The sequence below is a fragment of the Budorcas taxicolor genome, chromosome 5, assembly GCF_023091745.1.
Source record: "Budorcas taxicolor isolate Tak-1 chromosome 5, Takin1.1, whole genome shotgun sequence".
Lineage (NCBI taxonomy): Eukaryota > Metazoa > Chordata > Mammalia > Artiodactyla > Bovidae > Budorcas > Budorcas taxicolor.
The window spans coordinates 95,484,124-95,498,872 of NC_068914.1; the positions used below are offsets into that span (position 1 = coordinate 95,484,124).

Below are 14,749 nucleotides of genomic sequence, written 5' to 3' on the forward strand. Positions count from 1 at the left end.
TAAAATTAAAATTTTATTTTAAAAGAGTATCAGAATCTTTCTTAATAGATGTATAAAAGCATTTTAATGTTAATATAGAGGATAATTAGTCTGCTTTCCTCATGTGTCTTAGTGAATAAACTTTATTACAAATAGTCAATACTACAAACTGTTTACTATACAAATTCAATAAATTTTTATATTCAACAGGATAAATGCAAAGTGTGCTCTAGAGAAAAAAAAATCAGCATATGAAATACATCCATGTTAGAATACATATCTAAAAAGGGACTAAGAATAAAATTTAAATCACCTTTTAGTACCATAAAAATGAGCTATTAAGAAGTTATATTCATTTTTGTTAAATAGCTTATTTCTAACATATAATGTATTATTTTGCCTTTTAAAGAAAAATAAAAGTCTGAAGAAGAGTTTATAAGAGTTAGTATAGCAATGGGACAAAAGGCAATATTTTACATCTGTATATGATGCCAATGCTTTTTATGTAATTTATTTGATTTGTTTTATTTAAAAAGTTCCCCTATCCCACTTACAGGCAAAAAATAACCCCCCACAACAAAAAATCCATAACTGAAAATTACTTGTTTAAATTCCATTTATAATCAGTAGAATATATTCTTTAAAAAACATTCATTATTTGTTTCTCAGCTGGCTAAAAATAGAAAAATCTGAGCAACTTATCAATTAAATACAAACACCTGATTTGTCAAACTATAAAGTAAGCTCTCAAATACATGCTCACTGATAGATTTATTTTACTAAATCAACTGCTCTTTAAAATTATTAAATAGACACAATTAAGTATCTAGACAACATGCACAAAGCTAACAAATATAAAAAAGCAGTTTTTCAAATACCAGTGCTTTAAAAATTAAACTTTAACCTTTTTGAGAGTTTTAATGTTTTTAGGTTCACATTCAATATATCACTTTATTTATGTTTTAAGCAATTTCACAGTTTCAACATTTTTATTATTTCGTTTGTATACTCATAAGAAAATGTTTTAAATAGATTCCTCACCTCAACATCAATACTTTCATTTCTTTGAAATTCTTGAATAGAGAGGTTATCTGGAGGTATGCTAAAAAATATAAACAAATAAAAGACTTGATTTTTAAGGTAAAATACTTCCTGAAAATACAAACAGAATTTGAACATCAAAAAAATTTCCTCATCCAAGTTAGAACATTATCATTTATTTAAAAGAACTGTTCTTTCTTAAAGTAATTAGCATTCTAATTACAAACATGAAATTTTAGCTACAAAAATACTTGGCTCAATCTTGAACTAAACAAAATCTGTAGAACTAAACTTCTTTTAGTATTATGAGTGAAAAACAAGGAAAAGTAAAAATACTATCATCTGGAGTCACAGCAAAAATTACCATTGTGACAAAAACTGAATTCACTTATATTGCCAGTGATTTAAGAGAGCCATGGTCAAGATGCTTAATTATTCACTCAGTGACAGCCCATTAATCACTAATTTGTAATAAATATGATATACTAAAAATATTTACAATAAAAGACAGCAAACATCTGAAAAGAGGACTGATTCAGACTTTCTAAAGCAGAAAACCGTTCCACCAAAAATCAGAATAAATCAACAGTTCTGAGAGAACCAAAGTCAATTCTAGACTCTGTGGCTCTCAGTAAGAATGAGCAGTAAAGTTCTATTAAACTTATGAAACAATGAAATATTAAGCACTTTTAGAAACAGCTGAGAATAGGATGATAATGATTATTACAATAATAATGACAGCAAAAATTAGAAAGCCAACCACTGTATTAAGAGCTTTATTCACAGTATCACCTATATTCACAGTAACCACAGGTATTACCATATAATTGATAGAAGAGGAAACTGAAGCTTTGAATGGCTAGTCACATGACCAAGACACATCGCAAATAAAGGACAAACACAATTTGAACCTAGACTTATATTTGAGCCTAAGTTCTGCTCTTTTATAAAAGTTATAAATGTAAAAACAGTATTACCATGTTTAGATTTAGAGTTTTATATCTAGAGCTATTGCTCTTTGTTATTATCTGGTTTATCTCATTACATGTATTAAAATAGACACACACAGAGAAAATACCAATTGGCTAACTACCAATTTAAAAAAGCTTATCAAGAACATACAGTATTAACATTATTGGGATCACACACCAGAAACACTAAACTACTTTTCAAAAATATATGAGGGAAGAAAATAGTGTACAAAGCTGAAAAGTTTACTCCTAATTCTAATGATCAATAAAATCAGAAATTTATTCAACTGTGAACAGGCTGAATATTCTGATCTCAGAATTCACTATAGTGGTTATTTGTTTTAATTTATAGTTAGTATTCTTACTAGATTTGGGAAAGACAAAAGACAAATGGAGAAGGGGGAAGCAGAGGATGAGATGGTTAGACAGCATCACCAACTCAATGTACGTGAATTTGAGCAAATTTGTGGAAACTGTGGCAACAGAGAGGAACCAGGCATGCTAAGCAGTCCATGGGGTCACAAAGGGTCAGACACAACTTAGCAACTGAACAATAACAATCCTTACTAGATATTGTGAGCGTATCAAAAAACACTGGTTGAGCTTTTAAAACCACAGATGATTAACAGAATTTACCTATAAATTATAAAGGGAGATAGTCAATATTGTACGTACAAATGAGCCATATAAGATTGTTATAGTCGCTAAGTTTGAGAAGTATAATGGAAATCTTAAAAAAAATTTTTTTCACGAATCCTTATTTGACAGAAAAGAGGCTTCAAACTGATAAAATATTCTTTGTATTTTTCTTCAGTTCTGTCCGTATGGTACATTAAATTTATTTTTTGAAATATAATTCATAAGGTAAAATGTATCCTTTTAAATGGTACCATATAATGCTTTCTGGTATATTCACAATGGTCATTTCTAATTCTAGAATATTTTCATCACCTCCAAAGAAACTCTGCATCCATGAGTAGTCATGCCTTACTCTACACTCCTCTCAACTCTGAAACACAAGTTAAACTGTACGTGACCTCATTTGTGTTTGCATTCTTTCACTTAGCGTAACGATTTCAAGATTCATCTATATTGTAATATGCATCAGTATTTCACGGCTAACTATTCCACTGTATGCATGTACAAATCACATTTAATTTATCCATTCATCAGAACATTTGGATTGTTTTCATTTATTTGGTTATGATAATATTGCTATAAAAAATTAGTGTACATGTTTCTGTGTGAATACGTTTCAGTTCTTCTGGGTAGTACTTAAGTGTTTTTAACTGAAGGTCAACAGACCGTAATTGTATGAATTCCCACTAGCCCATGTGTCTTCTAGATCAGGGGTCCCCAACCCCATTAGAAACCCAGGCACACAGCAGAAGATAAGCAGCTGTTTTCCATGAAATTGGTCTCTGATACCAAAAAGGTTGAGGATCACTGTTCTAAAGAACTACCACCGTGTTTTGGTATTCAAAGCATGGTTGAATGAATTCCTAATAGACCTCAAGTGTCTACCAGGCTACAACCTTTTAGTTTCTCATTTTTAATTGGATTTTTCTTTCACTCATTTAGGCCTCCCTGGTGGCTCAGAGGTTAAAGCGTCTGCCTGCAATGTGGGAGACTTAGGTTCGATCCCTGGGTCGGGAAGATCCCCTGGAGAAGGAAATAGGAATCCACTCCAGTATTCTTGCCTGGAGAATTCCATGGATGGAGGAGCCTGGTAGGCTACAGTCCACGGGGTTGCAAAGAGTCGGACACTCATTTAAATAATTCATTCATTTACTATAACCCTCAATGATGTCCAAAGCCTGTCCTTTCTTCTAGTTGATTTTGGTTTTGTTTTCTCTGTTACCGTACTGCCTTGTGAAAGCAGCTTGCAGACCATAAACAGTTGGGAAACAGCACAGAGAAGGTATGGTATGCTTGCACTGGTATCAGTAAGATTTCTAGAGGTAAGAAATATGTAAGAAAGTGAAACAAAATCTGACTAGTTACGGAAACAGAAATTAGGATCACATATCATTGCTTCTAACTCTGAAACATCAGATAAGCTCTTATAGAGAAAAAAATTAAGTTAACCTTCTGCACTCTACAATTTTTCTTTACTAAATAACTAAACATTAGAAAGACAGACAAAATTTCATTAAATCACTCTGCTGTAGACTCATCTGATCATTATCAATGTGCCAATGTAAATTTTTCTTCATGTATATGAAATTCATAATTTAAATGATTTCAAACTAGCAATTTAAAATGGTTACACAGCAGTACATGGCATATTCATCATTCTATAGCTAAAAAAAATGATTCATGAATAAAAAAACAAAACAGAAAAACTTTTGTTATCATAGAATTTCACCACTATAGCACAAAGAAAAATTAGATCGTAGGAGTACTGAAGACTACCTACCTATCACAGCTATTAGTGATAAGCCCATCTCTAGTAAATTGTACATTTTAGATCAGGGCTGCCCAACAGAACTTCCTATGATGGAAATGTTCAATCATCTGCAGTGCCCTCTATAGCAACCACTAGCCACACATGAGACATGGCTAATGAGACTGGTTAATGAGACTGAAGAACTCAATTTTTAATATGACTTAATTAATTAAAAATTTAGTTGTAGCTAGTGACTGCTGTATTAGTATAGCTTTAGATAGACTGAAGCAGATTCCTCATTCAAAAAATTTAGCCCACATTTCAATTATCCTATTCTCATTCAGTGAGGGGCCAAAATAGCATCCTTAAGATACACCCTCTGTTGCAGATTACACAATGAAAATTTCATTCTTCTTTGCACAACTTAAACATCTTAAAGAGCTGTTCATTATTACCAATGACCTTATTTATTCTGGAAAAATCTGATTTTCTGATATGGTTCTTCTCTTGTGATGCTAAATGGACACTAGATTTTTTTAACAGATCTTCTTAGATTCATCAGGTTAAAACCACGGCTCCTTAATTATGATGTCTTATAGAAAAGACTCCTATCTTACAACCAGCAGCATGGTAAAGAGCAAAATTATCCTCTGCTTACAGATAATGTACCCAGTGGATAAATGCCTAACTCATTCTTTGTATACAATCTAGCAATCTTAATAGTCAATCAGTTAATTAATGAATAATGAGAAATACTGTTCTTAGGCAATTATAGGTATAATGTACACTTCTTGAAAGACTGTCTTAATTGTAAAAATGAATGAGCTGACCTTTTAGTAAAGAGAAAGTCTTCAAAGGTGTTGGCTAGTTCTGGCCACATACTGTCAAATTTTCCCGAAGAAGCATGTTGTCGGGCAACAGGTAGCCCAATAGAAAGAACTTTGAGGAGAGAAGATACTGCTAGTTTCCAAGTGCTTTCAGAAGGGCAGGAATACTTCAAGCTGAGGGGAACTCTAAGAGTCTGGGAAAATAAAGACAGTTTAAGATAAATACTAATTAAAACAAAAACTCAGCCTTTACTTTTTTTTTTTTTTTTAATTACAGCTTCTCTTTGTTCTTATAAAAAATAAGATAAGTATTTTCATTTTAAATAGGATGTTACTTTCTAGAAAGGCCAATTCTCAGACATGGTTCTCAAATCATACTATCTAGAAAGATATACTTTTAAGTCCTACGTCCATTTTACAAACAATGACCCTGAAGAAGTAATAACCGTTTTTGGACCTTAGTTTCTCATCATAAAATATAAGGATGTTTTCTGAAAAGTTAAGATTAAGAGTAGGAAAACTTACAATCTTGCACCTTCTCTAAAGCAGTTATAAACTTAGAGCATTCTGCCGTAGTTCTCCTGGCAAAAACTAATTTGACGAATGGGTTTTCTTCTATCCGAGAGAGATCAATATTGCTTATAATTTTCTATTAATGGTTAGGTAAACATGGCCTAGAGAATATTATTACTATATGTTATCTCTAAAATTTTTTGAATTTTATATTCTACACTAACATTTTAATGTACTTTCTTTCTTTTGCAAATATTTGAGAAAAATTGGTAAGAATTTGGTTGATTTTATCTTTAATCCTTGAGGACACAGCATAGCATCTGTATAGTGACTAAAATATTGAAACTTAATTTCTAATTGGTCAACTTGCTGTTAATCATTAAAGAATGATTTGGTGGCTCAGAATGAAGTTCTCTGATCATAGTTCTATCCAACAACTAGAAGACTAGACTGACCCAACCATCACAGTGCGTTAGCCCAGAGTACCATCAATAAACAGCTCCAATATACCATCTGATTATATTCATGAGAGTGCCCAGACTCTATTTTTATATAAAAATTCTAGTCTGAGAAAGATAAAAAGTAAAAGAGATACATTTTCATAATTCAATGTCATGGAGTGAACCTAAAACCTGATTTCATCTTCTAGACAAATTATTATTGAATCCTTACAGAATGAACACGTGAACCATTACACAATAGCATGATAACAAAAGATAATTTAGCCTACCTAGAATCTTTTTCCCCTCCCCACATCCAGTTGGAAATTAGGGTAAGGAGATGATTAGTTTATTAAGCCAACTAATCTATTCCATTTCTCTGGCCATAATCACTGGTTCAAGACTAGGCATGGGACTAAAGCTGGTTCATTTAAGGTTAACTATAGTAACTGAAGAACAATCTGATACACACACAGACACACACACACACTTGCTACTGACATATAATCCCTTTATTAGCCTACAACTATGAGGAAAAACACAGGATATGCAGTCAACCCTTGGAAATCAGAACAAGGAAGAAAAAAATTTAGTTTCTGGAGATAGTACTGAACCACTGGATACACCAATCCCAAAGCCCTCCCTCTATCTCTGACTTTTCCAACTAAGCATGCCCTTTTATTCTTAAAGCTAGTCAGAGACTGAATGTGTGTCATATGCCAACAAAAGAATACTAAATTATACACTGGCCACTCTGAATTAACAGGTCATAATTTAAGATTAGACAGTTTACTACTAGATTAATAGTTCACCAGTGTCAAGGGAATGTTAAGCACAACAGATACATTTGACTTGTACATTTATTTTTTAAAAATATTTAATGAATATAGAGACTGACATATCCTATGTACTCAATAAATGTATGTGGAACTAGAAAATTCAGTTCTTGCTGTCACAAAGCTCAGTTTCCAAGGAAGGAAGAGCCTTGTCCAATTAACACAATACATGCAGTAAGTGGCATCAACAAACTGTTCAGAAATACAGAAAAGAGATTATTTAATTCCATTAAAAATACAAACTGATTTGTGTCACTCCTCCAAGTTCAGCTCTTCAGTGGTTAAAGAAAAAATTCTGATTCCTTATGATGGCTTGTTAAACCCAAAGCCACTTTTCAGACCTATCCCAGGCCCTGTTAGCTCCCTAAGTGGGATTTCTCAACAATGTTTTAAAAATATATCATGATCTTTATGTTGCTTAGTTGATCTAGATCTCCTTCTCCCTTGTTGCTAGGTATTCCTTCTTCAAATGTTACTTTATTTAACCCTTGCCAGCATCCCATAGGCAGTTTAGTTATTTCCTTGTCTACAGAAGGAAGGGAGAACTTAACTTTTATTCAACACTGACTACTTGGCAAGTATTATTAAATGCCATATCTCACTTGAATCTCTTAATGGTTAAGACATGAAACTTGCATTCGTATTATCCTTCTTTTACACATGAGAAACACTCTCAGGTTCATTTGCTCCAAAATCACAGAGCAGCAAGTACACACCAGTGCACTATGCTAATCCAGCTTTCTCTGAACACAAAGCTGCCTCTACTTGGAGGTCTTCACTTAGTACTTAATATACTGCATTATTATTTTCCTTTTTATAGATCCTTTATTGAATTATTAAATATATGAACTATCTTATTCATTTTTAATCTCTACTATTTCGTAGCACCCACAACAGAAGTGCTTAAAATTTATTCTCAACAAACCAGGAGATACAAGACAGCTTTGAGGGGACGAGTGGTGAGGGGTAGAAAGAACTATGACAGAAAATCAAGGGAAGAAACAATTTTGAGAAGGCCAGGGGCTTTGCTGGTGGCTCAGTGGTAAAGAATCCGCCTGCCAATGCAGGGTACATGGGTTCAATCCCTGGTCAGGGAAGATCCAACAGGCACTTGAGCAACTAAGCTCTTGTGCCACAACTGCTGTGCCTGCGCTCCACAACCAGAGAAGCCACCACAATGAGAAGCCTGCACACTGCAACAAAGAGTAGCCCCAGCTCACCCCAATTAGGGAGAAGCCCACGCAGCAACAAAGACCCAGCAGAGCCAAAAATAAATAAATAAAGTTATTTTTTTTAAAAAGGCCAGAGCAGTACCGTATTAACAAGGAAAATAAAGAATTAGAAAGGGCGTAGAATTTGAAGACTTCTGACTTCTGTAACTTCAAGTAAGTAGTTTTTTTAGCAGAATATGGAAGTGAGCCTGGGTACAACAGGTTAGAGTGAGTGATGGTTAGGTGAAGGCTACAAGTTGTTTAAAGGAGCTTAGAAGTAAAGAAAAGTTGAAAGAGAACAATTTGAGTAGCAAGTCAAATGAGAGAAAGATCTGACATAAAAGGCTTAATCTTCTTCCCAGTATAAGTGTAAGAGGCTGAAAGAATTAACAACAAAGAAAGGTGGGAACAGAAAAGGATGAACACAAAGAGAAGGATGAGCCCTGGAACAGAGAAAGGTCTTCTTCCTTGAGGGAAGTGTTCAGCATGCATGCGTGCTAAGTCACTTCAGTCATATCTGACTCTGTGGGACCCAATGGACTATAGCCCGCCAGGCTCTTCTGTTCATGGGATGCTCCAGGCAAAAATACTGGAGTGGGTTGCTGTGCCCTCCTCCAGGGGATCTTCCCGACCCAGGGATCGAACCCACGTCTCTTATGTCTCCTGCATTGGCAGATGGGTTCTTAACCACTAGTGCCACCTGGGACATCTTCCCAGGATAAAGTATAAGAGCCTGAAAGAACTGCCAGCAAAGAACGGTGGGAAAAGAAACGGATGAACACAAAGAAAAGGATGAACCATGGAACAGAAAAAGGCCTTCTTCCTTGAGGGAAGAGAGTTCAGATCAGACTATAATTATCCAGTAAATAAAAGCATCTACATAATAGAGCAAGAGCAAGATTTAGGTTTGTCCTTCAAAACAGAGGGGGAAAAAAGGAAATAAACTTTGAAGGAATGGGACACACACAACAGCAGATGAATTTTAATAATGTTTGTCCATGCACTGAAGAACTGGCTTTCAAAAAAAGTATGCATGATCAGTTAAATCGATAGGCTGAATTGTGAATTTCTCCTTGAATGCTTATCAAACTCAAAGTATGAGAAGTACTGTCCTAAGAAACAAGATGCTTATTGTCTTAAGGGCCAAAGATGAAAAATCATAAAATCGAGTACATATTTTAAAATATTTTTATTAAAAAAACCTTCTCATTTCAGAGAAACAGCTTTCTAAATATCCATGAATGTTGGAGCAAAATCACTATAAATAATAACAGATTATATTTTTCCATTTATTTTAATATATGACAATATACAATTACCTAAAGATAAATTTCAATAATGTTATCATAATTAAATGAAAGTATAAAAATTTTTTTAAAAGATACCTTAATAATATTCTGGAGTACTTTCTCATTCACCACTGCTTTGTGACAGGCTGTTTTTTGATATAAATCCACAACTACGTCTAAAGACCTTTCAGCAAATGGTACATAATTCAAGGCAACCCATTCCGCCTAGAAAGTAATATTTTCACATGGAGTTAAAATAAAAATAAGATTAAATGAAATCATATTGTTTTCAAAGTGAAAGCTTCTTTGTCTTAAAGTTCAGGCCTTGGTTTTAGGTCAGATTATTTTATTACATGCAAAGTTTTCAAAGAGATATAATTTCATGAAAGAATAATTTTCAGCCAGGCAAAAATTAAAACTATCAGAAAAAGTACATAGAGCATTCTATCAAAAACTGGGAAAGATGTACTTTATTTGTTGCCAATAGGTTAGGACAGTTTTAGGAAATTTAACTCACCGGTGCAAATAGTTGGATCTATTGTGATTCCATTGTGTTGCGAGACAAATAGAATGAGAAAAGTTAATACACATTAAACTACTTTTCGGACCATGTAAAATTATAATTTTTATGTTGAGTGAACAAAATCAGCATGTGCATGCATTCAGAAATTTATTTTTCCCCTAAGCCAAAACAAAGTTAAAATTTGCCAACTATGGCTAAAAAATCTTTTATGTAAAATCCAACTAAATTTCACACCAGTAGTAGACAACTTTTCATTTCTTCATTTTCTATTTCAGGTATCTATTTTAGATAAGAGTAGGACTAGGCATAGGGATTTAGAAGCCATTTTATGGTGTGATGAGGACACCAAGAAAGGAACTCTGAAGAAAGATGTACTACAGAGTATCTGGAAAGGCCAAGCTTTCTGGAGAACCACTTGGGAAAAGAAAGCAATAAACAGTTTAAAAAAAAAAGAAGGGACACAGGTTTTCCAAATAATGTTTCTTTCCAGTTTAAACTGTTAACAGACATAAGAAAGTTTATTTGTGAAAGAAAAAGTTCGGAGATAAAGTCCATCTTAAGTGGAACTGACTCTATTTACAAGACATGAAATTTTACAGAGTAAATATAATTTATAGCAAATTACCTGATTATATTTTGCATTTGCAATGTGTTTTGTTTCCAGCTGTCCATACTGTGGAGGTTTACATGAAAATTCTACAAATGCCAGTAACTGGTCAAATATAGCAGGATACATTATCTGCATGCTTTCTGGTCCTACACAGATGGCCTATAAAACAAGATACGAACAACAGAATGTATAATCTGAACTCCATTAAGTTCTTTACCATTTATGCTTTTGTTTAATCAAAGACTCTTAAAGACCGTCTTATTTTATGTTAAGCATTATATACTTTTTGAAGCTCTGAAGGACATTTAAACTATTTTAAACTAATATTGAATAAAGTATAGGCTAAATATTTTAATCAGCTAAAAAATACTTTTAAATTAAAAGTGTGGCTTATTACTTAGCAGACTAAACAAAGGGCAAGCACTTAAAGAGAAGTCATGGGCCATTCTGAGGTTCCACAATCTGATCATTTGTTCAGTAACACACACTTGAGACAATTTAGAATGCTTCACAGACCAAGATGAACTGACTTCTACTTAAGTGCTTAAGTGATGACATTAGTTCATGACAATGACAGCTTATGCCTGCATCATGCATGGACCAGAGACTTTAACAAGTAAGCATGTTCATTACTGTTGGGAAAATAAGTCATGAATGAAAATCTGTTTCTAAAATAAATGTATGTATTAATTTTTAACAGGGCAGGGTATATTTAGTATCTAATGTATCAATACACAGACTTGATATAAAACAAGAAAAAAATTTAAGTTAATAAAAATTAAACTTAATGCTACAACTTCATAAAACAAAGAATAAAATGCATATTCAGACACCGAAAATTTTAATTACATCAAATATGTTGAAAGTACTTAAATCTCATGGTGTTTTTTTTTTTCTAGCAACAAATGTGTTTTCTCCTCCCATCCTTTCATACTTTCCTGTCTTAGCGTTTATTTTTCTCTGTAGGAAAAATATTTAATGATATAATTTATGGAGTATCTAAAATATATTTGTGCTTTCCAAAACAAAAAGCATAACCATTCTACACTTGAGGCACCTTCAAAATACAAAATCAAAATTCAAAGCATCTCAAAATTTTAAGGACTTTCTTTAAAACTATGTGTACAACATGTATCTTTTCATACAATCATGGCTTTTTTAACCTGTCAGATAACAGACCAGTTTTATTCTCCCTCAGAGAATGGGTAGCCATTTAGCTTTAACAAAGTTATCTTGAGATAGAAAGTAGATAAGCAAAGTGTTGCCCATACATACCATTAGATCATCCTATAATTATAATGTGAAAAGCCGAATGAGGATATGTAATACCATCTTCCTCTATTTGGTTACTTTTCTCAGAAAAAGTGAATGGAGAACTTAAAAAGTATACAGTCTAAAAAAAATTCTCTCTACTAACTACTTCTATAATTTCACAGTCTTCTTTATTAACTTCTTGCTGAGTCTTAACTCTTAGAATTAAACATGTAGAAATTACTGTGGAAAAGAGATAATTATCCTAAATGAATTCTTTTATTTTCAGTGACAAATAAAGGCACACAGGCAGGAAGGAAGGGAAAGAAGGAGGGGCAGGAGAGAGGAAGAGAGCAACATTCTGTGTGGAAACCTTAGAAAACTAAGTACCAAATTTCTTCTGGAAGTAGCACCAAATAATGATCTGGACTGTATGTTTTGATTTTTGGTGGTGCTTTATAAAAACGAAACAAAACGAAACTTATGAACAGTGTTACAGCTGAATCCTGAGATCTTAAAATACCTAATATGAAGTCAATTTAACAAACTTCATCTAAGAAAAAGTTATTAGTATTGGCGTTTCTTCAATATTCTGAATCAGAAAAGCCTATAGTGTAAATCTCGTGGCAGATTTTAGTCCAAAACCTAAGAATCAGTAAGCGTGCTTGTGAAGTCACTATAGTTGTATCCAACTCTTCGTGACCCTATGGACCGTATGGACTCTATGGAGCCGACAGGCTCCTCTGTCCGGGTTGCCATGACCTCCTCCAGGGAATCTTCCAGACCCAGGAATCGAACTTTCATCTCTTAAGTCTCCTGCATTAGCAGACAGGTTCTTTACCACTAGCGCCACCTGGGAAGCCCCAATCTATCTGGACAATATTTCCGATTAATCCTTGAAAACTGTGTACGTGAAAACAAGAAACGAAACCGGATATCTAACGTCTGACATGATTTAAAGTTTCTCTTATTAACTCATTTAAAATAATTCATTCTGTATTTACCATGTACTCACAGGACTGGAAAAGGTCAGTTTTCATTACAATCCCAGAGAAAGGCAATGCCAAAGAATGCTCAAACTACCGCACAATTGCACTCATCTCACATGCTAGTAAAGTAATGCTCAAAATTCTCCAAGCCAGGCTTCAGCAATACATGAACCGTGAACTCCCTGATGTTCAAGCTGATTTTAGAAAAGGCAGAGGAACCAGAGATCAAATTGCCAACATCTGCTGGATCATGGAAAAAGCAAGAGAGTTCCAGAAAAACATCTATTTCTGCTTTACTGACTATGCCAAAGCCTTTGACTGTGTGGATCGCAATAAACTGTGGAAAATTCTGAGAGAGATGGCAATACCAGCCACCTGACCTGCCTCTTGAGAAATCTGTATGCAGGTCAGGAAGCAACAGTTAGAACTGGACATGGAACAACAGACTGGTTCCAAATAGGAAAAGGAGTATGTCAAGGCTGTATATTGTCACCCTGCTCATTTAACTTCTACGCAGAGTACATCATGAGAAACGCTGGGCTGGAAGAAACACAAGCTGGAATCAAGATTGCCGGGAGAAATATCAATCACCTCAGATATGCAGATGACACCACCCTTATGGCAGAAAGTGAAGAGGAGCTAAAAAGCCTCTTGATGAAAGTGAAAGAGGAGAGCGAAAAAGTTGGCTTAAAGCTCAACATTCAGAAAACAAAGGTCATGGCATCTGGTCCCATCACTTCATGGGAAATAGATGGGGAAACAGTGGAAACAGTGTAAGACTTTATTTTTCTGGGCTCCAAAATCACTGCAGATGGTGACTGCAGCCATGAAATTAAAAGACGCTTACTCCTTGGAAGGAAAGTTATGACCAACCTAGACAGCATATTCAAAAGCAGGGATATTACTTTGCTGATTAAGGTCCGTCTATTCAAGGCTATGGTTTTTCCAGTAGTCATGTATGGATGTGAGAGTTGGACTGTGAAGAAGGCTGAGCACCGAAGAATTGATGCTTTTGAAGTGTGGTGTTGGAGAAGACTCTTGAGAGTCCCTTGGACTGCAAGGAGATCCAACCAGTCCATTCTGAAGGATATCAGCCCTGGATTTCTTTGGAAGGAATGATGCTAAAGCTGAAACTCCAGTACTTTGGCTACCTCATGTGAAGAGTTGACTCATTGGAAAAGACTCTGATGCTGAGAGGGATTGGGGGCAGGAGGAGAAGGGGACGAGCCAGGATGAGATGGCTGGATGGCATCACGGACTCGATGGACGTGAGTCTGAGTGAACTCCGGGAGTTGGTGATGGACAGGGAGGCCTGGCATGCTGCGATTCATGGGGTCGCAAAAAGTCGGACACGACTGAGCGACTAAACTGAACTGAAGGCCTTTGCAAGACAATATGGTAATGAAAATAGTAACAGCTAATGTTTACTGAATATTTAACTGTGCCAGGCACTAAATGCCTTAAAAATACTATCCCACTTTGTAAGGAAAAAAGTTACAGTTATTATTTCCCTTTATGTATGAGGAAGCCAAAGTACAGAGAGATTCAGAAACTTGCCCCCATTAAGTAGAAGCACCATTCACACACAATGTGACAGTGTCTCCTGAAGTACCACTCCAGTAGCCTCGAGCATGGACGTACATATGGTACCAGTTATCAGCCTTTACGAAGGTTAGCAATATGTAAGTTAGATGCAGTCTCCTCATCTCAAAACTTAGGAAAACAAATTCTCATGTCCCCTAGGTATGTAAAAATATTTTGGAAGAAAAAATTAGCCTAAATAGAACTAAATCATTTTGGTTGGGAACTAGTGATATGAAAACCAAGAGGAAACGCATATGACCCTGAAACTCTAAACAATATATGGGTAAATATGAAAT

General features: G+C 34.6%; 1 protein-coding gene across 1 annotated transcript in view; it reads right to left on the reverse strand.

The window, feature by feature from the left end:
* The window catches only part of MON2 (MON2 homolog, regulator of endosome-to-Golgi trafficking), a 110,799-nt gene that overhangs the window by 17,372 nt on the left and 78,678 nt on the right, over positions 1 to 14,749 (reverse strand). The window contains exons 28-32 of the mRNA XM_052639698.1: positions 10,645 to 10,788; positions 10,014 to 10,031; positions 9,593 to 9,721; positions 5,211 to 5,401; positions 1,021 to 1,081 (exon numbers count right to left, since the gene is read on the reverse strand). Of these exons, the coding sequence (XP_052495658.1) occupies positions 1,021 to 1,081; positions 5,211 to 5,401; positions 9,593 to 9,721; positions 10,014 to 10,031; positions 10,645 to 10,788 (543 nt within the window). The remainder of the gene's footprint in view (positions 1 to 1,020; positions 1,082 to 5,210; positions 5,402 to 9,592; positions 9,722 to 10,013; positions 10,032 to 10,644; positions 10,789 to 14,749) is intronic.